The following is a 25,824-nucleotide window of genomic DNA, read 5'->3' on the forward strand; positions in this document are numbered from 1 at the left end:
GAGACAAGGTCATCTGATGCAGCACTCCATCACTCTCCTTCTTGGTAAAATAGCCCTTAGCCTGGAGTTGTGTTGGGTCATTGTCCTGTTGAAAAACAAATGATAGTCCCACTAAGCCCAAACCAGATGTGATAGCGTATCGCTGTAGAATGCTGTGGTAGCCATGCTGGTTAAATTCTAAATAAATCACAGATAGTGTCACCAGCAAAGCACCCCCACACCATAACACCTCCTCCTCCATGCTTTACGGTGGGAAATACACATGCAGAGATCATCCGTTCACCCACACCGCGTCTCACAAAGACACGGCGGTTGGAACCAAAAATCTCAAATTTGGTCTCCAGACCAAAATACAAATTTCCACTGGTCTAATGTCCATTACTCGTGTTTCTTGGCCCAAGCAGGTCTCTTCTTCTTATTGGTGGCCTTTAGTAGTGGTTTCTTTGCAGCAATTCGACCATGAAGGCCTGGTTCACACAGTCCCCTTTGAACAGTTGATGTTGAGATGTGTCTGTTACTTGAACTCTGTGAAGCATTTATTTGGGCTGCAATTTCTGAGGCTGGTAACTCTAATGAACTTGTCCTCTGCAGCAGAAGTAACTCTGGGTCTTCCATTCCTGTGGCGGTCCTCATGAGAGCCAGTTTCATCATAGCGCTTGATGATTTTTGCGACTGCACTTGAAGAAACTTTAAAAGTTCTTGAAATGTTCCGTATTGACTGACCTTCATGTCTTAAAGTAATGATGGACTGTCATTTATCTTTGCTTATTTGAGCTGTTCTTGCCATAATATGGACTTGGTCTTTTACCAAATAGGGCTATCTTCTGTACCTACCTTGTCACAACACAACTGATTGGCTCAAACGCATTAAGAAGGAAATAAATTCCACAAATTAACTTTTAAGAAGGCACACCTGTTAATTGAAATGCATTCCAGGTGACTACCTCATGAAGCTGGTTGAGAGAATGCCAAGAGTGTGCAAAGTTGTCATCAAGGCAAAGGGTGGCTATTTGAAGAATCTCAAATATAAAACATATTTGATTTGTTTAACACTTTTTTGGTTACTACATGATTCCATATGTGTTATTTCATAGTTTTGATGTCTTCACTATTATTCTACAGTCGTGGTCAAAAGTTTTGAGAATGACACAAATACTAATTTTCACAAAGTCTGCTGCCTCAGTTTTGATGATGGCAATTTGCATATACTCCAGAATGTCATGAAGAGTGATCAGATGAATTGCAATTTATTGAAAAGTCCCTCTTTGCCATGAAAATGAACTTAGTCTCAAAAAAACATTTCCACGGCATTTCAGCCCTGCCACAAAAGGACCAGCTGCCATCATGTCAGTGATTCTCTCGTTAACACAGGTGAGAGTGTTGACGAGGACAAGGCTGGAGATCACTCTGTCATGCTGATTGAGTTAGAATAACAGACTGGAAGCTTTAAAAGGAGGGTGGTGCTTGAAATCATTGTTCTTCCTCTGTTAACCATGGTTATCTGCAAGGAAACACGTGCCGTCATCATTGCTTTGCACAAAAAGGGCTTCACAGGCAAGGATATTGCTTCTAGTAAGATTGCACCTAAATCAACCATTTTTCAGATCATCAAGAACTTCAAGGAGAGAGGTTCAATTGTTGTGAAGAAGGCGTCAGGGCGCCCAAGAAAGTCCAGCAAGCGCCAGGACCGTCTCCTAAAGATGATTCAGCTGCGGGATCGGGGCACCACCAGTGCAGAGCTTGCTCAGGCAGGAATGGCAGCAGGCAGGTGTGAGTGCATCTGCACGCACAGTGAGGTGAAGACTTTTGGAGGATGGCCTGGTGTCAAGAAGGGCAGAAAAGAAGCCACTTCTCTCCAGGAAAAACCTCAGGGACAGACTGATATTCTGCAAAAGGTACAGGGATTGGACTGCTGAGGACTGGGGTAAAGTCATTTTCTCTGATGAATCCCCTTTCCGATTGTTTGGTGCATCCGGAAAACACCTTGTCCGGAGAAGACAAGGTGAGCGCTACCATCAGTCCTGTGTCATGCCAACAGTAAAGAATCCTGAGACCATTCATGTGTGGGGTTGCTTCTCAGCCAAGAGAGTGGGCTCACTCACAATTTTGCCTAAGAACACAGCCATGAATAAAGAATGGTGGTACCAACACATCCTCCGAGAGCAACTTCTCCCAACCATCCAAGAACAGTTTGGTGACGACCAATGCCTTTTCCAGCATGATGGAGCACCTTGCCATAAGGCAAAAGTGATAACTAAGTGGCTCGGGGAACAAAACATCGACATTTTGGGTCCATGGCCAGGAAACTCCTCAGACCTTAATCCCATTGAGAACTTGTGGTCGATCCTCAAGAGGCAGGTGGACAAACAAAAACCCACAAATTCTGACAAACTCCAAGCATTGATTATGCAAGAATGGGCTGCCATCAGTCAGGATGTGGCCCAGAAGTTAATTGACAGCATGCCAGGGCGGATTGCAGAGGTCTTGAAAAAGAAGGGTCAACACTGCAAATATTGACTCTTTGCATAAACTTAATGTAATTGTCAATAAAAGCCTTTGACACTAATGGAATGCTTGTAATTATACTTCAGTATACCATAGTAACATCTGACAAAAATATCTCATAACACAAGCAGCGAACTTTGTGAAGACCAATACTTGTCATTCTCAAAAATTTTGACCACAACTGTACAACGTAGAAAATAGTAAAAAATAAAGAAAAACCCTTGAATGAGTAGGTGTGTCCAAACTTTTGACTGGTACTGTATATCTCAGAGTTTTCTGTTTTCCATTGCAGGTAGTAGGGATGCAGCCTGACCTGTGGTACTGTAAACGGTTACTAGAGGAAGCAGGAGTGTGTGTGGGGCCAGGGTGTCAGTATGGACAGAAGGAAGGCACCCACCACATCAGGTACAATCCTCTCTCTGTCTCTCTGGCAACTGCTTCTGGACATAGAAATGTCACCATAAAACATCTCACACTCCAGTAGTCAATGGTTCCATATCCAGTACTCATCCTATCCAAATTGACAGGGCAGCATAGCATTAGCCTCATCATTCTATTTAAACGGTTGTACTTCCCCACTGATTTCTCTCTCTTCAGACTGTGTGTAATGACCCCAGTGGAGACATTACATTACAGTCATTTAGCAGACGCTCTTATCCAGAGCGACTTACAGGAGCAATTAGGGTTAAGTGCCTTGCTCAAGGGCACATCGACAGATTTTTCACCTAGTCGGCTCGGGGATTAGAACCAGCCACCTTTCGGTTACTGGCACAATGCTCTTAACCACTAAGCTACCTGCCGCCTATGGACCATGGAAGAGGTACTGAAACGCCTGAAGAACTTCCACCTGCATTTCCTCAAGGAGTTCTTCTGAAAACTGGCTTCACCTAACCTCACCTCATAGCCCAATGATGAATAATACATTTAACTTCAGAGAAAAAAATTGCAACCAGTAACCTTGTTTATAACATCTTTATATCGTTCAACAGACCATATTTAAATACCCATTTATTTTTTAACAATAAATTCACGTGAAAACAATGATATGCAATCGTTCTTTTGACCAAGGCATCTTGACACCGTCTCGCTGTAGTTCACACATCATTAGACACTCATTAAGAGTCAGATTCATTCAACTTCTGCTTTTCAAAAAGCAAATATACCATCGTCCATAATCCAGTCAAACAAATTGATTTCTTCTTCCCATATCATGTAGAGAGCAACCACAGTATTTACAGTGGTAATGACCCATTTTACTGTAGCATTAGTTCACTCCTATTAAAAGGGGCTCTTGAAATATTGTTTAAAGAGCCAAACTTTCAGGGCATGATGAATTTTCATGAACTCCATTGTAACTCAGTGTTCCCATTCATCCAAACCTTTTCTCATTATATCTCAGGTGAGCTACTAGAGGACATTTAGAATGGGGTAGTGAACTATGGATAGTATTGTACAGTTAGATAACCGATATTACACTGTCTTCTCAGATTTTTAGTCAGCAGACCCACTTGCACACAAGCAAACAGTGCCCCTACCATCTTGCTTTGGTACTTTTTTCCTGACCAGAAAAATCTATGGACCCTTGCTATGGGCAGAGTTTTTCCAGGTCACAAAGCACTACTTCGCAGTACTTTGACATTCCTGTATTCCAATGCGAGTTAATCAGTCTACCTCAGAGTCACTGTGGCCCCCGTTTGGCTGGGGGTCTGTATTGGACTCTGTATTGTTCAGCAGCTCCACCAATAGCGTGATGAGCTTGCCGTCCTGTGTGACGTAATTGGCTGAGCTGTGTGGGCGGAGGTTGCGGTACAGCATGGTCTGGATGGAGGAGCGTAGCTCCCACAGCAGCTCCCAGGTCTGGACAGACAGCTCACAGCGTACCAGCGACCGCCCCGGGAACGCCACCTCCACACGGTCACCATTCACTGAGAGAGGCAGGAGGAGAGGTGGGAGATAGAGTTAATGACAGGAAATGGGAATCTTTCCCTTTTCCGCTATCTGACTGGCTTCTAACATCCTTTATACCAATGTTTTTTGCAAGAGGATGGAATTTTACTTTATAATTCCACTTTCAATAGACATTGGTATCGATAAAGCAAGTGAGGCCCTCAATGACATATCTGTAGCGTCACTGCAAGTCTATGTGCAGTAGTTGGTGATATCTCTACATTACCAACAGTTTAATGCCACTGGGATTCATAAAGTGGTACTGAATTGAATTATACCTCTCTCAGTGATGTCACAGTCGGTGAGCAGCAGTAGTGCGAGGGGGTGGGCTGCTGAGGAGTCTCTGATGAACACGTTACCGTTGGACTTGATCGCACTGAAGAAGGTCAGCCAGCGACTGGGGAACTGCTCCTCTCCCCTGGAACAAGACAGGAATGGGTTGTTAATACACACACACACCATCAAAATATTGGCCAATATATGAGAACACACACATACACTATATATGCAAAAGTATGTGGACAACCCTTCAAATTAGTGGATTCGGCTATTTCAGCCACACCCCTTGCTGACAGGTGTATAAAATCGAGCACACAGCCATGCAATCTCCATAGACAAACATTGGCAGTAGAATGGCCTTGGCACCATCATAGAAAAGGCACGCAGAGGCCAAATTGAGGCCAATGCGGAGGGCTCCATATAGCACCACATTGACATGATTGATTGACGGTAGGTGAGGGCGGGAGGTCCTGTATAAACACAAACTCACTTCCTTCACAACAGCTCTGTGCTGCTCCAAGAAGCGCAAGAAGTATGAATGTCCCGACTTCTGCAGAGGCCGTAACACCGTAAATGCTGCACGGCCAATGCAGACATCAGATTGACCATGCAGGTTTATTTATTATTTTGGTACTTTTTACCCCTTTTTCTCCCCAATTTCGTGATATCCAATTGGTATTTAGTCCCATCGCTGCAAATCCCGTGCAGGCTCGGGAGAAGCGAAGGTCGAGAGCCATGCGTCCTCCGAAACACGACCCCGCCAAGCCGCACTGCTTCTTGACACTGCTCGCTTAACCCGGAAGCCAGCCGCACCAACGTGTCGGAGGAAACACCGTACAGCTGGCGACCGAAGCCAGCGCGATGGGACAAGGACATTCCAGCCGGCCAAACCCTCCCCTAACCCGGACGACTCTGGGCCAAATTGGTCTCCTGGTCGCGGACAACTGCGACACACCCCGGGATTGAACCCGGATCTGTAGTGACGCCTCTAGAACTGATCAGTGCCGCTGCGCCACTCGGGAGGCCATGCAGCGCTTTTAACACACACACCGTAAGACACACACCTGTTGACGGAGGAGCGGTGTATGAGCACCGGGCCGCTCTGCGTGCGGAAGCACAGGCTGTTGGGGCGGAAGCGACCTTTGGTCACTGCTCCTCTTTTCACCTGAGGCACAGAAACATAAGTGAGTCAGGATGCTGTGTGCATAGCTTAAGCTATAGGAACCTGCAGACTACTGTTTGAGATTTAGATGTGTACCTGTATGAGATTGGGGTAGAGTCCAGCCAGCAGCACAGCCTTCACCAGCTCGTCCTGGTGGCTGTGTTGGTTGTAGAGGGAAGAGGATCTCTGGCAGTCAGCTGAACGCACCACCAGCCCAGCCTCAAGGAGGTTCTCACTGAACTGGGAGGTCAGACCTGGAACACACAGGAGACATCAACGATTAATATAAACGTATGAAAATATATGGAAGACACTCAACAACCTGGGTCAGCCCGATAACTGATTGAACCAATGACGAGGGAACTGAGTTTTACCTGGTCAGTTCACAAGGTAAGGAAAAACCCTACAGCCAGGAGTTTACCCAATGTCTCTGTCTCTCTCTCACCATTGATGAAGCGCAGGCTGGCTCCAGACAGTGTGTATCTGTCCAAGTAGTCCTGTCTGGTCTCTCTGTCTCTCTCCTGCTGAACACTCCTCCAGCCCAACACAGCTCGACTGAACACCAGGTAATCACTGTAGCTGGAGCCTCCCAGGGCATCCTTAGCCTGGAGGGAAAAGGGAATTTTGCAGTACATCATGTTATGTAAGTAAAATTAAACAATGACTGCCCAGGTGGACGTGGACTGAGTCAGTGTCTGACCTTAGAGACCAGGGCTCTGTTCTGCATGCTGTTGTGGAAAGGGTCTCTGGTGAGACAAGCTGCGACTGACAGCAGGGGCAGGACACAGCGGAACAGAGCAGCAAGCACCAGCACCTTCCCCAGGCGTGGGTCACAGGCCAGACAGGCTACTCTCTCCCCCAGGGGAGTCAGGGCCTCTGTCTTGTCCAGAACACCTAGGGAGAGGGAGGGGAGAGGAGCATGAAAAACATCCCTGTAGACCACAACAACACCAATAAGAACACGCACTAATACATCGTCTGTTGAATGATCTCAAACCATTTGAACAACTAAAACACGATTTGCTAAATCCCAACTGAAACCGTCTGGATGCAAATTATTTTCATCATGTGAAGACAGATCTTTAGAGAGTCTCACCAATCTCTTGCAGGTTGCGAACAGCATCTGTCACAGCTTCTCGCTCTGGGCTGTCCAACACCTGTGACAGGAAATCCACTGCCTGGAGAGACCCACCAAGAGAACATCAATATATGTGACAAACGTGCAGAGACCTCACAATTACATTGACTGGCCCTTACACCCCTACATCTCCATCGTTCCTCTGTCAAATCCCTTCACCTTGCAGTGGGGGCTGTGGATCTTGGCCTGTACCACCAGGCTCTCCAGAGGGGTGCGTAGGATCTCAGGCACAGGGAAGGTTGTCATTGATTCCAGGCGTTGCCGTGGGAACAGGTGGTAGGCATGTCCGGGCTGGCATCGCCCCGCCCTCCCTCTACGCTGAGTGACGTTGGAGCGCGAGATCCAGACTGTGTCTAGACATGACACCTGGTGACCAGCAAGACAGAGAGGTTTGCAACACCACACTAGTATATTGTAGTCAATCACCAGTTGGATTTGCACTAGCTTGGCGGCTACTGTAAGTATTAGGAATGTTTTCCATACACTATTTTTTTTAAAGGCAACAGGGATTTTTATGAGATAGCACTATTGTCCTCTATTGAGGTGCTTTAAGATACAGTTTCTGCATGAATGTCTATATTATCTATTCACTGTGACAGAAGTGACCGTCACCTACCTTGGTCCGTGTGTCGTAGTTCTGCTCCTTCTGAGAGCCCGCGTTTACTACGTGAACGATGTCATCGATGGTGATAGAGGTCTCAGCGATGTTGGTGGCCAGGACGATCTTCCTCCGGCCCTCAGGGGGGCGCTGAAACACAGCCTGCTGGTCGCCCACCGACATACTTGAGTGTACTGGACAGACAGAGAGGATGGGTCACTGACATACTTGAGTGTACTGGACAGACAGAGAGGATGGGTCACTGACATACTTGAGTGTACTGGACAGACAGAGAGGAGGGGGAGCAAAGACATTACTTTATTATAATCCAGTCATAAGAGCGTTCCTTGTGCACTGCATTTTAATTAGGTACAGAATTATTTCCTAACCATGTCACATTGTGACCTGACCAGGAATAATACAGGTAGCATGTTGTGAACAGGCAGCAGGACAGAAACTAAAGACAGACCCCTTATTCCAGTCCTTACATGGTAGGATCATTTGAGAGCCAGAGCGGAAGGTTGGTTTCTCCTCTAGTCTCTTCTGGACAGCCTTAATGTCCTGCCAACCTGGTAGGAAACACAGCACTGCACCTGGAAGAGAAATCATCAATGAATCAATCAACCATCAGTTGGATCGGACCTTAGCAAAACAGACATGGAGAGATAAGGGGAACGTAGAGTAAAACTAGGGGAGTGTTGAAGCGTTGGTTACCTGGCTCTCCCTGTCTGTGGATGTGCTCTATCACATTAGCTACTAAGTCCAGGTCTGGCGTGGCATCATCCTTCTCCTAAACATCGAAACAGTCAATTTATGAACACAAACATATACAGTACCAGCCAAAAGTTTGGACACACCTACTCATTCAAGGGATTTTCTATATTTTTACTATTTTCTACATTGAAGAATAATAGTGAAGATATCAAAACTATGAAATAACACATATGGAACCAAGTAGTAACCAAAAAAGTGTTAAACAAATCAAAATATATTTTAGATTCTTCAAAGTAGTCACCCTTTGCCTTGACGACAGCTTTGCACACTCTTGGCATTCTCTAAACCATCTTCACCTGGAATGCTTTTCCAACAGTCTTGAAGGAGTTCCCACATATGCTGAGCACTTGTTGGCTGCTTTTCCTTCACTCTGCAATCCAACTCATCCCAAACCATCTCAATTGGGTTGAGGTCATCTGATGCAGCACTCCATCACTCTCCTTCTTGGTCAAATAGCCGTTACACAGCCTGGAGGTGTGTTGGGTCATTGTCCTGTTGAAAAACAAATGATTGTCCCACTAAGCGCAAACCAGATGTGATGGCGTATCGCTGCAGAATGCTGTGGTAGCCATGCTGGTTAAGTGTGCCTTAAATTCTAAATAAATCACAGACAGTGTCACCAGCAAAGCACCATCACACCTCCTCCTCCATGCTTCAAGGTGGGAACCACACATGCTGAGATCATCCGTTCATCTACTCTGCGTCTCATAACGACACGGCGGTCAGAACCAAAAATCTCAAATTTGGACTCATCAGACCAAAGCACAGTTTTCCACCGGTCTAATGTCCATTGTTCGTGTTTCTTGGCCCAAGCAAGTCTCTTCGTCTTATTGGTGTCCTTTAGTAGTGTTTTTTTTGCAGCAATTCGACCAAGAAGGCCTAATTCACGCAGTCTCCTCTGAACAGTTGATGTTGAGATGTGTCTGTTACTTGAACTCTGTGAAGGATTTATTTGGGCTGCAATTTCTGAGGCTGGTAACTCTAATGAACTTATCTTCTGCAGCAGAAGTAACTCTGGGTCTTCATTTATTGTGGCGGTCCTCATGAGAGCCAGTTTCATCATAGCGCCTGATGGTTTTTGCGACTGCACTTTCAAAGTTCTTGACATTTTCCGGATTGACTGACCTTCATGTCTTAAAGTAATGATGGACTGTCATTTCTCTTTGCTTATTTGAGCTGTTCTTGCCATAATATTGACTTGGTCTTTTACCAAATAGGGCTATCTTCTGTATACCACCCCTACCTTGTCACAACACAACTGATTGGCAAAGCTGTCATCAAGGCAAAGGGTGGCTACTTTGAAGAATCTCAAATATATTTTGATTTGTTTAACACTTTTTTGGTTACTACATGATTCCATATGTGTTATTTCATAGTTTTGATGTCTTCTCTATTATTCTACAATGTAGAAAATAGTAAAAAGAAAGAAAAACCCTGGAATGAGTAGGTGTGTCCAAACTTTTGACTGGTACTGTACATATGAAAGAAAACATGCAGGAATGTACAAGCTCCGTCAATTAGTCAGTTGCACAGAGTCAGTCAATCACATCCAAGACTTAAAATCTGAAAATTATAACACTCTAGTATTGATAAACTACTAAAGTCCACCCCTCAGCAGTTAGCATCTTCCTCACCCGTCCCTGCAAGTCTATCCTCGCCAGGGGCGGCGGTGGTCTCCCCATCTCCCTCAGGACCTCCTCCAGGTACCGATCCCTGACGGGGTGCATGAACCCGGGCACACTGACCACGGGGCAGCCCCCGAAGTACTGGGCTAGCCTCTGGTTGTCCCCCGTGGCACTCATCAGCACCACGCGGAGGTTGGGGTTGTCCCTTAGGGCGGGTCGCAGCAGGGCCAGCAGTAGGTCTGTATTGACGTCCCTCTCGTGGACCTCATCCACCACCACGTGGCTAACCCCCCTCAGGGAGGCGTTACCCTGCAGCTTCCTCAGTAACACCCCCACCGTCAGGAAGAGAATGGCCCCACCGCTGTGCTCTGGGGGACGGCTCTCCAGACGCACCTAGAGAGGTTGGGGGGTTCACGGGAGAGTGAGTGACAGCAGGAACGTCCAATGAACGAGAGAAGTTGAGCTACAGTAGAGGGAGTGACAGCTCAATTGTCCAATGAATAAGGGAGGTTAGTGGTTAGTAGGGCCAGGACAATAACAGTATCGCAAAAATGTTCCCATGGCAAAAATGTAAATACGAAGCAGACCAAACTCTTTGGTCTTTTAAAAACTTGTCTGTCTTTAAATTATTGTGTGCTACAGCTTTGGAAATAAATAAATGTGACTGAATGACAACATAATGATGTTTGTTTCCAACATCAGGGCTGTTTTCCTAAAGAAGTTAAATCCATTTCATGTTTTGTTTCCTTGCCAGGATACTAACGAGTATCGCAATAATGGTATTGTCCCGGCCCTAATGGTTAGTTAGTGTAATGGTGATGAGTGATTCTGGTGACAACAGCATTTGATCTAGTTATAACAGTATGCTCCCTGTAACTCACCTGATACCCTACAGAGCGTTTGAGGGCGGGACCCATCTCGTGGGCAACACGGTGAGCCACTGACACAGCGCTAATCCTCCGAGGCTGGGTGACCAGAATGTTACACTCCGCCCCATCCCCGCTCCGCACACGCCCCTCCAGCAGGAAGCGCGGGATACGCGTCGTCTTGCCACACCCTGTCTCCCCAGCAACCACGATGACCCTGGAGGACTCCACCGCTGACACTACACGTTCCCGGTGGGCGTCGACCGGGAGCTCCACCCCCAGGCCAGGCCCTGCCCTCTCCCACTCGTCCTGTAGGTCTGCGCTCAGCTGCTCGGCCTCCTGGGTAGAGAGGGGCCGGTATGGCCTGCCTGTGATGGCGTCTGTGACGAGGTCCTCTTCCTCCTCTTTGTCCTGCTGGTTCAACCTCTGCTGGCTTCTCTCCTCCTCTTCCTCCCACAGCTTCTGCATCTCTGTCGCCACTGGATACTGGACAATTCATGAGCACAAACACAGAGGCTATGAAGTAAATTCCTGGCCAGTGACGTTAGCTACACAGACTGATTTTCCAGTGGTGATGATGCAAGATAACCAACCTGTGTGAGGTATTCTCTGGCGCTGTGCTCTAAGTACTCAGGTATCTCCAGAGGACAGGGCCGTCTGTCTCTCTCCCCCGCCTCACGCATCTCCTCCTTGTGGTACTTAGCATGGGTCAGAGGTTGGTTGTCCTCATCTAGCAGCTCCATTTCCTGGAGAGAGTATAGAAAAAGTTGAGCATTGAGCACCAAACGGAAGAAAATAGAATAAACTGGATGCAATAAGACACTCATTTTCGTATTCCTTTTTACATTAACTTTCCCTTCCATGCCCTAATGAACACAACCCTGGTATGGGAATGCATGCGTGAAAACATAATCTAACAGACATATTATAAACAAATGCATCAGTAATTCTCTGTGCTCTTTCATCTGTGGTCCTCACCTTCAGTTTGAAACAGGCTAGTGCAGCAGCTCTCCTCTCTGCCTCCACTCTGCGAAGAGCCGAGGCCCCAAACGTCATCTCCTCTGGCCATCGCATGGTCAGCTCACATCTCTTCACCTTACCGCCCACCGTCTTGTACTGCACCAGCTCCTGTAGTAGAGAAGAGGAGAGAGTGAATGACAGTTTTAGCATGACAGTTCAGAGATGAGTGGCTGAGCTTTAGACAGGTTGTATGATAGCTTATAACAAGTGTTATGACAGGCTGTATTATGGTGCATGTTGGACCTATAGGAGACAGAGACAGTTACTGACCCTGAATCTGTTGGAAGACGTGGCCACCTGGATGACTCTGGTCAGCAGAGCTTTAGGATTTATGAACATGGAAAGAGCCTGGGAGAGCTCGGAATTCTCCTCGGGTGCCCTGTAAACACCAACATGTGCACATGTGCAGCACAATAAACAAAACATTCAAATAAAAAGTGAATCGAGTCCCATGCAAAAATCAGCAAAGTATAAACCATAATACATTGGTACTGAGTATGATCCATAGTAACAGGAGGATGGTAATACCTTGATTGTCTGTGAGGTTCCAAGGATCCATTCTGGAGGTCTCTTCTAGGCACATGGACATCATCTGTCCACCGACACTCCTCCGGGTCCTCTAAGACTGATAGTGGTGGCCCTCGCCCTTGTCCCACACTCCTCCTGGCCACCTGATTGTCTGGACCCAGCACACCCATCTCCTGGGGAGAAATAAGTGAGGAAAGACAGAAGGAACAGATGGGGTGGGCTAGCATTGATGAAAGCAATGCACAATACTCCTGGTACAAAGTGAGACAAATCCTGCTGTAATTGTTTAAATAAAGGGCAGGTCTTTTCTCTTACTTTCAGCTTGTGACAGGCAGCAGCAGCAGCATATCGTTCAGCATCAATCTTCTTGCGAGCAAAGCCCTCCACCTCCATTTTGCTGGGCCAGAGGAGTGTGACAGTGGCTCTCTGAAAACAAACACGTATAGCGACAGTGAAACAATTATTAGACAATGGACTTTGTTTGGGAAGAGGCGTCATCTGTCAAACAAGATGTGTTGCAATCACAGGCGGCACCTTAATTGTGGAGGACGGGCTCATGGTAACGGCTGGAACGGAATAAATGGAACGGTATCAATCACATCAAATACTTGATTTCCATATTGATACCATTCCATTCACTCCATTCCAGACATTATTATGAGGCGTCCTCTCCTCACCAGCCTCCTGTGGTTGCAATAGTCCACCTAGTGCCTTGTCTCTCTGACCTTGAGACCCCCATCCTCTGTGCAGTGATACTGGATGTGTTGGGAGAGGTCAGACACCCCAAGCGACCGGGATATGGTGGTAAACAGCAGGCTCTTCGGTTCAGGGAACTCTTTCAGGAGCTCACTACCTGATATGAATGATGAAAGATGGAGATCAATTCCTCAGCTAGCTACCTAGATAACTTAGCAAGATATCACTGTCATACAACCTGAAATAGAGACATGTAGCTAACTAGCTAATGACAGTGTAAGCAGGTTTTCGGTCACTAAGTTAACTAGCTAGCTTTCGCTGACGATTAATACTGTACGCATGTCTCAAGGTGCTTTGCTTCGGCTTGGAGATGGCACCGGTGTCAACTCAATTCAACAGCATTTCTCACTCACCCCGTCTTGTCTGGGCCGCTGACGCTGCAGTGTCCTGATAGCTCCTGGCTTTTGTCTTGTACCACCGGACCCGATTGTAATTTTGTCCAATTGTGCTCCCTGCATCCAAAGATTTCCCAAGGTTACACAACGCTCTGAGTCGCACGAGTACTGAACTGGGTAGCGCCATGTTTAAACTACAAACGCCGGCTGCTTCGCACTTCCTTAGTGACAACACGAAATAGGTAATGACACGTGCCTACATTGCCACCTTCTGGCATGGAGTGGAAAGGTGCCACTCCACAATTTATTACTGCTGTAAAGTGGCATTTTACAAACAGAAAAATTACCATTAAGAAAGTACAGTTAGTTTCTATTCATTCATTAACTCATTAATTAATTAATTTGACCAGACAAGTTCTTTAAAAGACCCCCCTATAACTACTTGTCTATAATAGGCCATCACAATTGCCGTAAGGCAATGCCAATGGGCCTTAAATGCCCATTGTCTTAAATGCCCATATGGCAATTATTATTACAGTTAGAAAATTACTGTATAATGCCAATCGGTCTTCAATGCGAACCACCTGTCACAAACTGATAAGCAGCTGGAGAGTGGATGGTCTGATCCCAGCCAGGCCTGGTGATTAGAGGTTGTCTTGGGTATATAATGGTCTATGAGCTCAGACAATATACCCTTGGCTTAGGAGAAAGATAATTGAGAAATGATGGAACTGACCCTTGTTTTGGTAGTAGAAGTCACTGCAGGTGAGTAAGCATTAGAAGTATCTTTTTAAATTGTTCATTCAAAAAGCTGTAACAGAAAAGTGAGAAAGAAAAGAGTAACTCAATTCTTAGAATCCTATGTGATTTAAAAAAACATGGATTTTTAGCTCAGAAGATAGGGCATAGTGGAGTGTCTCATTACCTAAGCGAAAACTATTTTTGTGATGCTTTTTGAGAGACCACATACCGCCAGTCTATACTGTAGTCTCAGGCTGTGGAATACCACTTACACTTACCCCCCCCCGCTAGTGTCGTGAACAGGGAAGAAGCCCGGCCCTACAGCTACCCATGGCAGGTAAGACTGGGGTCCAAACACATTAAGGCACTTACATCACACATAAAACAAAAGATAAGACAGTACATCATATAACATTATTACACCACTACATATGAGCAATACAAAATGTATAATACCACCATACAACAATATTACAATGTACGCATGTGTAGAGTGCATGTGCTACCGTTTGTGTGCGTATGCGTGTGTCTGTACCTGTGTGTGTCTCTTCACAAAACCCTCTGTTCCATAAGGTGTATTTTTATCTGTTTTTTACATCTGATTGCATCAGTTACCTGATGTGGATTAGAGTTCCATGTAGTCATGGCTCTATGTAATACTGTGTGCCTCCCATAGTCTGTTCTGGACTTGGGGATTGTGAAGAGACCTCTGGTGGCATGTCTTGTGGGGTCAGCTTGTCAACACTTCTTACAAAAACAAGTACCGATTAAGTCAATCTCTCCTCCACTTTGAGCCATGAGAGATTGACATGCATATTATTAATGTTAGCTCTACGTGTACATTTAAGGGCCAACCGTCCTGCCCTGTTCTGAGCCAATTGTAGTTTTCATAAGTCCCTCTTTGTGGCACCTGATCAGACGACTGAACAGTAGTCCAGGTGCGACAAAACTAGGGCCTGTAGGACCTGCCTTGTTGATAGTGTTGTTAAGAAGGCAGAGCAATGCTTTATTATGTACAGACTACTTTTGTATTAACATGTTTTGACCATGACCGTTTACAATCCAGGGTTACCCCAAGCAGTTTAGTCACCTCAACTTGCTCAATTTCCATATTATTCATTAGAAGATTTAGTTGAGGTTTAGGATTTAGTGAATGATTTGTCCCAAATACAATACTTTTAGTTTTTGAAATATTTAGGACTAACTTATTTCTTGCTACCCTTTATGAAACTAACTGCAGCTCTTTGTTAAGCGTTGCAGTCATTTCAGTCGCTGTAGTAGCTGACGTGTATAGTTTTGAGTCATCCGCATACATAGACATACTCTCTCAACCATACACATTTTCAACTCCTCATTAATCCAAGGGGATTCAACAGTTTGGGTGCATGCTGTCACGATCGTCGAAAGGAGTGGACCAAGGCGCAGCGTGATATGAGTACATACTTTAATAGGTACTCACGAACCAAAACAACAAAACGATACGTGAAGTCTAAGGTTAACAAACACAAACCTACACAGAACAAGATCCCACGAATCACAAGTGCACAAAAGGCTGCCTAAGTATGGTGCCCAATCAGAGACAACAAGCAACAGCTGATTCTCGTTGCCTCTGATTGAGAACCACCCCGGCCAACACAGAAACACATAACCTAGAACAGACCATAGGAAAACGAAACATAGACTCTACACAAAGAAACTAACACCCTGGCTCAACATACAAGAGTCCCCAGAGCCAGGGCGTGACAGTACCCCCCCAAAGGCGCGGACTGCGACCGCGCCAACATAAACCCAACAGGGGAGGGGCCGGGTGGGCATTCCTCCTCGGAGGCGGATCCGGCTCCAGGCGTGACCACCACCCTCTAACAACCCCCCCGTAGCGCCCCTGGTCTGGTCCCGCTGGCTGGAGCTGGACTGGACATCGGTGGAGCGGATTGCTTAGGCTCCGGTGTGGAGCAGCTGACCGGTACCTGACCAGGCATCGGTGAAACGGGCACAGGCTGTGCCGGACTGACGACGCGCACCACAGGCTTGGTGCGGGGAGCAGGAATGGGCCGGACCGGGCTGACGACGCGCACCACTGACTTGGTGCGGGGAGCAGGAACGGGCCGGACCGGGCTGGCGACGCGCACCACAGGCTTGGTGCGGGGAGCAGGAACAGGCCAGACCGGACTGACGACACGCACCATTGGCTTGGTGCGGGGAGCAGGAATGGGCCAGACCGGCCTGGCGACGCGCACCATTGGCTTGGTGCGGGGAGCAGGAACGGGCCGGGCCAGGCTGACGACGCGCACCACAGGCTTGGTGCGGGGAGCAGGAACAGGCCGGACCGGGCTGGCGACGCGCACCATAGGCTTGGTGCGGGGAGCAGGAACAGGCCGGGCCGGGCTGGCGACGCGCACCATAGGCTTGGTGCGGGGAGCAGGAACAGGCCGGGCCGACGACGCGCACCATAGGCTTGGTGCGAGGGGCAGGAACAGGCCGGGCCGGGCTGGCGACACGCACCATTGGCTTGGTGCGAGGGGCAGGAACAGGCCGGGCCGGGCTGGTGATGCGCACCATTGGCTTGGTGCGAGGGGCAGGAACAGGCCGGGCCAGGCTGGCGACGCGCACCCCAGGCTTGGTGCGAGGGGCAGGAACAGGCCGGGCCGGGCTGGCGACGCGCACCATTGGCTTGGTGCGAGGGGCAGGAACAGGCCGGGCCAGGCTGGCAACGCGCACCCCAGGCTTGGTGCGAGGGGCAGGAACAGGCCGGGCCGGGCTGGCGACGCGCGTCACAGGCTTGGTGCGAGGGACAGGAACAGGCCGGACCGTACTGGGAACACACACCACTGGCCTTGTGCGGGGATCAGGAACGGGCTGGACCGGACTGGTAACACACCTCAGTACCTCTCGCCGTGCCTCTACACTTTCCTTCCCTCTAATGACCAATGGCCCCAGTAACCTGGTGGCCTTCTCTCCTCGTCCACAAACTCGCCCTTTATCTGCCTCCAGCAGCCCCGTCGTCCATGCCATGTGCCCCCCAAAATTGTTTTATTGGGGGTGCCTCTCGCCTGTCCGACGACGGCCCGGTTGGCGCCGCTTCTCCTCTCCTGCCTGGGTCTCCCCCTTCATCGCCCTCCGGTAACAGACGGCCTCCTCCTCCGTGATCTGCCCCCAACTGAGGAGGACATCTACTAACGTTACCTCCGGCGTTGGCTCCTGGACACGCTGCTTGGTCCTGTATTGGTGGGATCTTCTGTCACGATCGTCGAAAGGAGTGGACCAAGGCGCAGCGTGATATGAGTACATACTTTAATAGGTACTCACGAACCAAAACAACAAAACGATACGTGAAGTCTAAGGTTAACAAACACAAACCTACACAGAACAAGATCCCACGAATCACAAGTGCACAAAAGGCTGCCTAAGTATGGTGCCCAATCAGAGACAACAAGCAACAGCTGATTCTCGTTGCCTCTGATTGAGAACCACCCCGGCCAACACAGAAACACATAACCTAGAACAGACCATAGAAAAACGAAACATAGACTCTACACAAAGAAACTAACACCCTGGCTCAACATACAAGAGTCCCCAGAGCCAGGGCGTGACACATGCTTATTAGTAACTGGAATAAGCAATTTCATAAATGTGTCAAGTGCAGCATCTGGTTGCTCCTCATTACACACCACAAACCAGCAAATATTCTTTACATCATCAACATAAAAATCACTACAAAACGTATATTAGGCCCAGCCTTTGGAACTGTGGTTTTCCTAGATATTGCTACTATATTGTGATCACTACATCCGATGGATTTGTGATCCTGAGTGGCGCAGTGGTCTAAGGCACTGCACCGCAGTGCTAACTGTGCCACTAGAGATCCTGGTTCGAATCCAGGCTCTGTCGCAGCCGGCCGCGACCGGGAGACTCATGGGCGGCGCACAATTGGCCCAGCGTCGTCTAGGGTAGGGGAGGGAATGGCCGGCAGGGATGTAGCTCAGTTGATAGAGCATGGCATTTGCAACGCCAGGGTTGTGGGTTCGATTCCCACGGGGGGCCAGTATAAATAAAATAAAAAATAAATAAAAATGTAATCACTAACTGTAAGTCGCTCTGGATAAGAGCGTCTGCTAAATGACTAAAATGTAAATGTAAATGTAAAGCAAATTTCTGCAGCATTAGTAAAGATGTGATCAATACATGTTGATGATTAGCTCTAGCCTGGACAATTATATGCCAGTCTGCACAGCGCGCTATAGACCCGAGCATATCGGATTTTCTGCTGGAATCACTGAATCACTGGACCTTAACACCGGATCATCGCAACTAGCTAGCTGCAACCAAATGGCTGTTGTTGTTGTTGGCCTATCACCACTGTCCCGAAGCAAGCACCAGTTACCCTTGAGCTAGCCTCGAGCCAGGCCCATCTCTCGGCTATCTACCTCTCTGTCAACCGGACAGGACTTCCTAGTGTTGACACTAGGAGCCCCGCCGATCCATCACGACTGGTCTGCCGACGTAATCGTCTGATGTGTTTTCAACAGGCTTCCCGTTGTGACGACCACGAAGATTAATCTGCTAGCCATGCAATCAACAGCCGTCCCTCCTGCTCGCCTGTGCCGCAGCAACCACCAAACTGCTCCCGGACTCACCTATTGCTGTTCACTGGACCTTATGATCACTCAGCTATACAGCTGATGCCTGCTGGACTGTTCCTTTATACGGTACCCAATCCTGTTTATCTGTTTAGCCTCAGCCCAAACTTTCGTCGCCATTACCAGCTGTTGTTTTAGCTCTCTCGAATAACACCTGTGATTGCTTTATGCCTTTCTCCTCTCTTTCGGTTAATTGTTATTGTACTATTTCACTGTAGAGCCCCCAGTCCTGCTCAACCTGCCTCAGATAGCTCCTTTGTCCCACCCCTCATACACGCGGTGACCGGCTCAATTCTCTTTCATTGTTATACAACGCTTAGGTTTACATCCACTGTACTCATATCCTTCCATATCCTTGTCTGTACATAATGCCTTGAATCCATTCTACAACGCCCGGAAATCTGCCCATTTGATTCTCTGTACCCAATGCACTAGAAGACCAGTTCTTAAAGCCTTTAGCCGTATCCTTATTCTATTCCTCCTCTGTTCCTCTGGTGATGTAGAGGCTAACCCAGGCCCTGTAGCCCCCAGTATCACTCCTACTCCCCAGGCGCTATCATTTGTTGACTTCTGTAACCGTAAAAGCCTTGGTTTCTTGCATGTTAACATCAGGAGCCTCCTCCCTAAGTTTGAGTTATTCACTGCGTTAGCACACTGTTCTAGCAGTGTCTGAATCCTGGCTTAGGAAGGCCACCAAAAATTCAGAAATGTCCATCCCCAACTACAACATTTTCCATCTAGATAGAACTGCCAAAGGGGGCGGAGTTGCAATCTACTGTAGAGATAGCCTGCAGAGCTCTATCATACTATCCAGGTCTGTGCCCAAACAGTTTGAGCTTCTACTTCTAAAAATCCACCTTTCCAGAAATAAGTCTCTCACTGTTGCCACTTGCTACAGACCCCCCTCAGCCCCCAGCTGTGACCTGGACACCATATGTGAATTGATTGCTATCCTCATAGTACGTACTGCTTGGTGACCTAAACTGGGATATGCTTAACACCCCGGCCGTCCTACAATCTAAACTAGATGCCCTCAATCTCACACAAATTATCAAGGAACCTACCAGGTACAACCCTAAATCCGTAAACATGGGCACCCTCATAGATATCATCCTGACTAACTTACCCTCTAAATACACCTCTGCTGTCTTCAACCAGGATCTCAGCGATCACTGCCTCATTGCCTGCGTCTGTAATGGGTCCTCAGTCAAACGACCACCCCTCATCACTGTCAAACGCTCCCTAAAACACTTTAGCGAACAGGCCTTTCTAATTGACCTGGCCCGGGTATCCTGGATGGATATTGATCTCATTCCGTCAGTAGAGGATGCCTGGTTGTTCTTTAAAAGTGCTTTCCTCTCCATCTTAAATAAGCATGCCCCATTCAAAAAATGCAGAACTAAGAACAGATATAGCCTCTGATTCACCCCGGACTTAACTGCCCTTGACCAGCACAAAAACATCCTGTGGCGTACTGCATTAGCATCGAATTGCCCCAGCGATATGCAACTTTTCAGGGAAGTCAGGAACAAATATACACAATCAGTTAGGAAAGCAAAGGCTAGCTTTTTCAAACAGAAATTTGCATCCTGTAGCACTAACTCCAAAAAGTTTTGGGACACTGTAAAGTCCATGGAGAATAAGAGCACCTCTCCCAGCTGCCCACTGCACTGAGACTAGGAAACACTGTCACCACCGATAAATCTACGATAATCAAGCATTTCAACAAGCATTTTGCTAAGGCTGGCCATGCTTTCCACCTGGCTACCCCTACCCCGGCCACCAGCTCTGCACCCTCCGCTGCAACTTGCCCATGCCCCCCCACTTCTCCTTCACCCAAATTCAGACAGCTGATGTTCTGAAAGAGCTGCAAAATCTGGACCCCTACAAATCAGCTGGGCTAGACAATCTGGACCCTTTCTTTCTAAAATTAGCTGCCGAAATTGTCGCAACCCCTATTACTAGCCTGTTCAACCTCTCTTTCGTATCGTCTGAGATCCCCAGAGATTGGAAAGCTGCTGCGGTCATCCCCCTCTTCAAAGGGGGTGACACTCTAGATTCAAACTGTTACAGACCTATATCCATCCTGCCCTGCCCTTGTAAAGTTTTTGAAAGCCAAGTTAACAAACAGATCACCAACCATTTTGAATCCCACCGTACCTTCTCCGCTATGCAATCTGGTTTCCAAGCAGGTCATGGGTGCACCTCAGCCACGCTCAAGGTCCTAAACGATATTATAACCGCAATCGATAAAAGACAATACTGTGAAGCCGTCTTCATCGACCTGGCCAAGGCTTTCGACTCTGTCAATCACTGCATTCTTATTGGCAGACTAAATAGCCTTGGTTTCTCAAATGACTGCCTCGCCTGGTTCACCAACTACTTCTCAGATAGAGTTCAATGTGTCAAATCGGAGGGCCTGTTGTCTGGACCTCTGGCAGTCTCTGTGGGGGTGCCACAGGGTTAAATTCTCGGGTCGACTCTATTCTCTGTGTATATCAATGATGTCGTTCTTGCTGCTGGTGACACTCAGATCCACCTCTACGCATACGACACCATTTTGTATACATCTGGCCCTTCATTGGACACTGTGTTAACAAACCTCCAAACGAGCTTCAATGCCATACAACACTCCTTCCGTAGCCTCCAACTGCTCTTAAATGCTAGTAAAACTAAATGCATGCTTTTCAATCGAACGCTGCTTGCACTAGCTAGAATCACTACTCTCGGCGGGTCTGACTTAAAATATGTGGACAACCACAAACACCTTGGTGTCTGGTTAGACCGTAAACTCTCATTCCAGACTCACATTAAGCATCTCCAATCCAAAGTTAAATCTAGAATCGGCTTCCTATTTCGCAACAAAGCCTCCTTCACTCATGCTGCCAAACATGCCCTCGTAAAACTGACTCTCCTACCGATCCTTGACTTCGGTGATGTCATTTACAAAAAGCCTCCAACACTCTACTCAGCAAATTGGATGTAGTCTATCACAGTGCCATCCATTTTGTCACCAAAGCCCCATATACTACCCACCATTGTGACCTGTACGCTCTCGTTGGCTGGCCCTCACTACATATTCGTCGCCAAACCCACTGGCTCCAGGTCCTCTATAAATCACTGCTAGGAAAATCCCTGCCTTATCTTAGCTTATTGGCCACCATAGCAACACCCACCCGTAGTCTGCACTCCAGCAGGTATATCTCACTGGTCATCCCCAAAGCCAACACCTCCTTTGGCCGCCATTCCTTCCAGTTCTCTGCTGCCAATGACTGGAACGAACTGCAAAAATCTCTGAAGCTGGAGACTCTTATCTCCCTCACTAACTTTAAGCATCAGTTGTCAGAGCAGCTTACCGATCACTGCACCTGTACACAGCCCTTCTGTAATTAGCCCACCCAACTACGTCATCCCCATATTGTTATTTATTTTGCTCATTTGCACCCCAGTATCTCTATTTGCACATCATTTTGTGGAGACCTATCTCTCCAGTGTTAATACTAAATTGTAATTATTTTGCACTATGGCCTATTTATTGCCTTACCTCCATAACTTACTACATTTGCACACACTGTATATAGATTTTCTATTGTGTTTTTGACTGTATGTTTTGTTTATCCCATATGTAACTCTGTGTTGTTGTTGTTTTTATCGCACTGCACTGCTTTGCTTTATCTTGGCCAGGTCGCAGTTGTAAATGAGAACTTGTTCTCAACTGGCTTACCTGGTTAAATAAAGTTGAAATAAATAAATAAATAAAATAATTCCTGTGTGGTTTGTAACTACCCTGGTAGGTTGACTGATAACCTGAACCAGGTTGCAGGCACTGGTTACAGTTTGAAGCTTTTTCTTGAGTGGGCAGCTTGATGAAAGACAGTCAATATTGAAATCACCCAGAAAAGATACCTCTCTGTTGATATCACATACATTATCAAGCATTTCACACATATTATCCAGATACTGACCGTTAGCACTTTGTGGTCTATAGCAGCTTCCCACAATAATGGGCTTTAGGTGAGGCAGATGAACCTGTAGCCATATTACTTCAACAGTATATAACATGAGATCCTCTCTAAGCTTTACAGGAATGTTTTTCTGAATATAGACCGCAACACCGCCCCCATTGGCATTTCTGTCTTTTCTGTAGATGTTATAACCATGTATTGCTACTACTGTATCATCAAAGGTATTATCTAAGTGAGTTTCAGAGATAGTCAGAATAAGAAAGTCATCTGTTACTAGCAAGTTATTGACTTCATGAACATTGTTTCTTAGGCTACATATGTTAATGTGGGCTATTTTTAGCACTTTTCTGGTATGCTTGATTGTTTTTTATTGTTTTACTGGGAAGCTTATCAGAAGTAGACATGCTCATGTTATTTATATTTGAGCTGATCGTGCAGGGTGAGCTGCACACAGTGAACTTCCTACTAGGGCACACCGCCTCAGTGCTAACAGTATAACCCTGGTTCATAGGCACAGTATTACTGCATACAATAGCTGTAGGATCAACAGATGCATTCAGGGCAGTTAGGGGAACATACTGTAAATTATGTTACTAAAATTGTGTCTACCAAGGCTCCTGGGATAATGTACATTTGCTCCAGCATTATGACAACTCAGCGACAGAATGGTAGGGATTAACTGAGCTGGTCTTGGGTCCTTGAAATGCGTGTCCAGGAGCCAAGATGATTTGGATGGACTCTGTCATTCCTGTAGAGCATCTTCTATTTCCAGAAGCTGTCAAAGTTATCTTTAAAAGTAATTGCAACAGAGCCAGGTGTGTAATGCCAGTAGCCTGCTGGATCTTTCACACCCGCAGCCCAACGATGGTACCGGACCTGAAATAATTGGCCGCTTTTTGCAATCTTTCAATGCTAAAATCTGTTCTTTAAAATACATTTTCAAAAGTTCAGAGCTAGCCCTCCTGATGTCATTTGACCCCACATGGACTACGACGTCGTCAGCTCCCGGCATCTGTCGTAGAATGGTCGGAAGCAGCCTTGTAATGTCCTGTACTCGTGCTCCAGGATAGCACAGAGTTTTTGCCTTGGCAACCAAGATGTTTCTTACAATAGGACTGCCGATGACGACAGCATGTTACTGTTTAGAGCCATGTTTGGGTTTGCCACTTATTCTTAAGTTTCTTTTGAGTCGTTCTTCCCCACCTGCGGAGGTAGGCTCATCACAGATAACTGGGTCATGACAGCTGCACACTGCATTACGTCCAGCATGCAATATGCCATTAAATTGGCTGTAGGATTTCTATCAAATATAGTAACATACTAGGCATTTGAGGATTAAACAGAAACAGATTGAAAACCCTTATATATCCTGGTGGTATATGAAACCCTTCCAAATACTGTTTCCATAGTGTTCTCCTGATGTTCCCGGAGGAACACTCTTACATACCCATCCATCTCAAGGCCACAGCATGAGCAACACTAACACTGATACTCTTTCTGCACCTCTGCCAGGATGTGGCACTGTAAGACTATAGGCTTTGCATGTCAGCGGGAAAAGCAACACTACAGTTAGCTACACTGAACAAAAATATAAACGTAACATGCAACAATTTCAAAGATTTTACTGAGTTACAGTTCATATAAGGAAATCAGTCAATTTAAATAATCTTTGGATTTCACATGACTGGGAATACAGATATGCATGTGTTGGTCACAGATACCTTAAAAGAAAGGTAGGGGCGTGGATCAGAAAACCAGTCATTATCTGGTGTGACCACTATTTGCCTCATGCAGCGAGACACATCTCCTTCGCATAGAGTTGATCAGGCTATTGATTGTGGCTGTGGAATGTTGTCCCGCTCCTCTTCAATGGCTGTGCAAATTTGCTGGATATTGGCGGGAACTGGAACACGCTGTCGTACATGTCAATCCAGAGCATCCCAAACATGCAGTCCCAACACCTTACCACTGCTACACCTGGCTATCAGCGGAGCCTTGTCTGGCAGCGAAACAGTTAATTCAGCTTGATTTACTGCCTTTTAATAAAACATAGCTAATATGGCTGACTTGCTTAAACAAATGTGGTTTCTATTGATCATTGAGATGTACAAACTATGGCATAAGGGGACGACAAACGGGTAATAGGCCATCCGTAATTTTGATTAAGACATTAATGAGTGAGCTAGGACAGATGTAGTCAATATAACTATTTGTTCAGCACTTTTGAAATGTACAGCGACAGAATTCAGAACATGGGCCATTCTTACAGTGTTCTCCCTGTACACCAAGTCAGAACCGTAGGATAAATAAAGGGGGCATATAAGCAGACAATGAAAGCTCTTACAATAATAAATGATACATTTTCTCTAAAACAGGTTATAGGCTACATGTGCACCACCAAGTCAGAACAGTAGGCGAAATACACAACATACACTTAGTATTACTTTCTTAGCTATAGTATACATATCTCCCTGGCATATTACATAATTTATGCAGCAGCATACAATAAATATTTGGACTCACTTTGTTGTGCTGTGCTCACTTGAACAGGAAGGTGGCGCAGTGGTCCATCGTGGGCAAATTTTGTCATCAAACTTTGTCATTAAAGTCCGGTACTCTCTGGATTTATGGTGCTTTCAAGACAACTGGGAACTCTGAAAAAAAACAAGGTTGAATCATGATGACGTCAGTGATCTTCAGGTCGTAGCTCTAGAAAGAGGCCAGAGTTCCCGACTTACAATTCCGAGTTGGATGACCGTTCAAAACGTATTTTCCCTGACAGAGCTTGTTTTTCCCCCAGAGTTCCCAGTTGTCTTGAACTCACTGAAGTCAGATTACCTAGTTCCGAGTTAACAGTTGTTTTGAGCGCGGCAGAAATCATGCTGGATTGACAGCATGGGCAATGTTGAATGTTTATAATTTTAAGCTTGGAAAAGAGACCTTTAAAC

General features: G+C 46.6%; 1 protein-coding gene across 1 annotated transcript; it reads right to left on the reverse strand.

Annotated features, from left to right (window-relative positions):
- Nucleotides 1-3,463: 3,463 nt before the first annotated feature.
- dhx30 (DEAH (Asp-Glu-Ala-His) box helicase 30) lies at nt 3,464-13,720 on the reverse strand. The gene is made up of 20 exons (XM_041841039.2): nt 13,552-13,720; nt 13,168-13,295; nt 12,758-12,868; nt 12,443-12,615; nt 12,185-12,293; nt 11,873-12,022; nt 11,488-11,640; nt 10,910-11,380; nt 10,038-10,421; nt 8,344-8,419; nt 8,118-8,222; nt 7,648-7,823; nt 7,191-7,397; nt 6,990-7,071; nt 6,594-6,787; nt 6,339-6,498; nt 5,990-6,147; nt 5,796-5,896; nt 4,731-4,870; nt 3,464-4,430 (listed from the first exon to the last, which is right to left on the reverse strand). The coding sequence occupies exons 1-20, from the start codon at nt 13,718-13,720 to the stop codon at nt 4,168-4,170; spliced, it is 3,510 nt and encodes a 1,169-aa protein (XP_041696973.1). The 3' UTR covers nt 3,464-4,167.
- Nucleotides 13,721-25,824: the final 12,104 nt, after the last annotated feature.

This window comes from Coregonus clupeaformis, chromosome 21 (assembly GCF_020615455.1).
Source record: "Coregonus clupeaformis isolate EN_2021a chromosome 21, ASM2061545v1, whole genome shotgun sequence".
Lineage (NCBI taxonomy): Eukaryota > Metazoa > Chordata > Actinopteri > Salmoniformes > Salmonidae > Coregonus > Coregonus clupeaformis.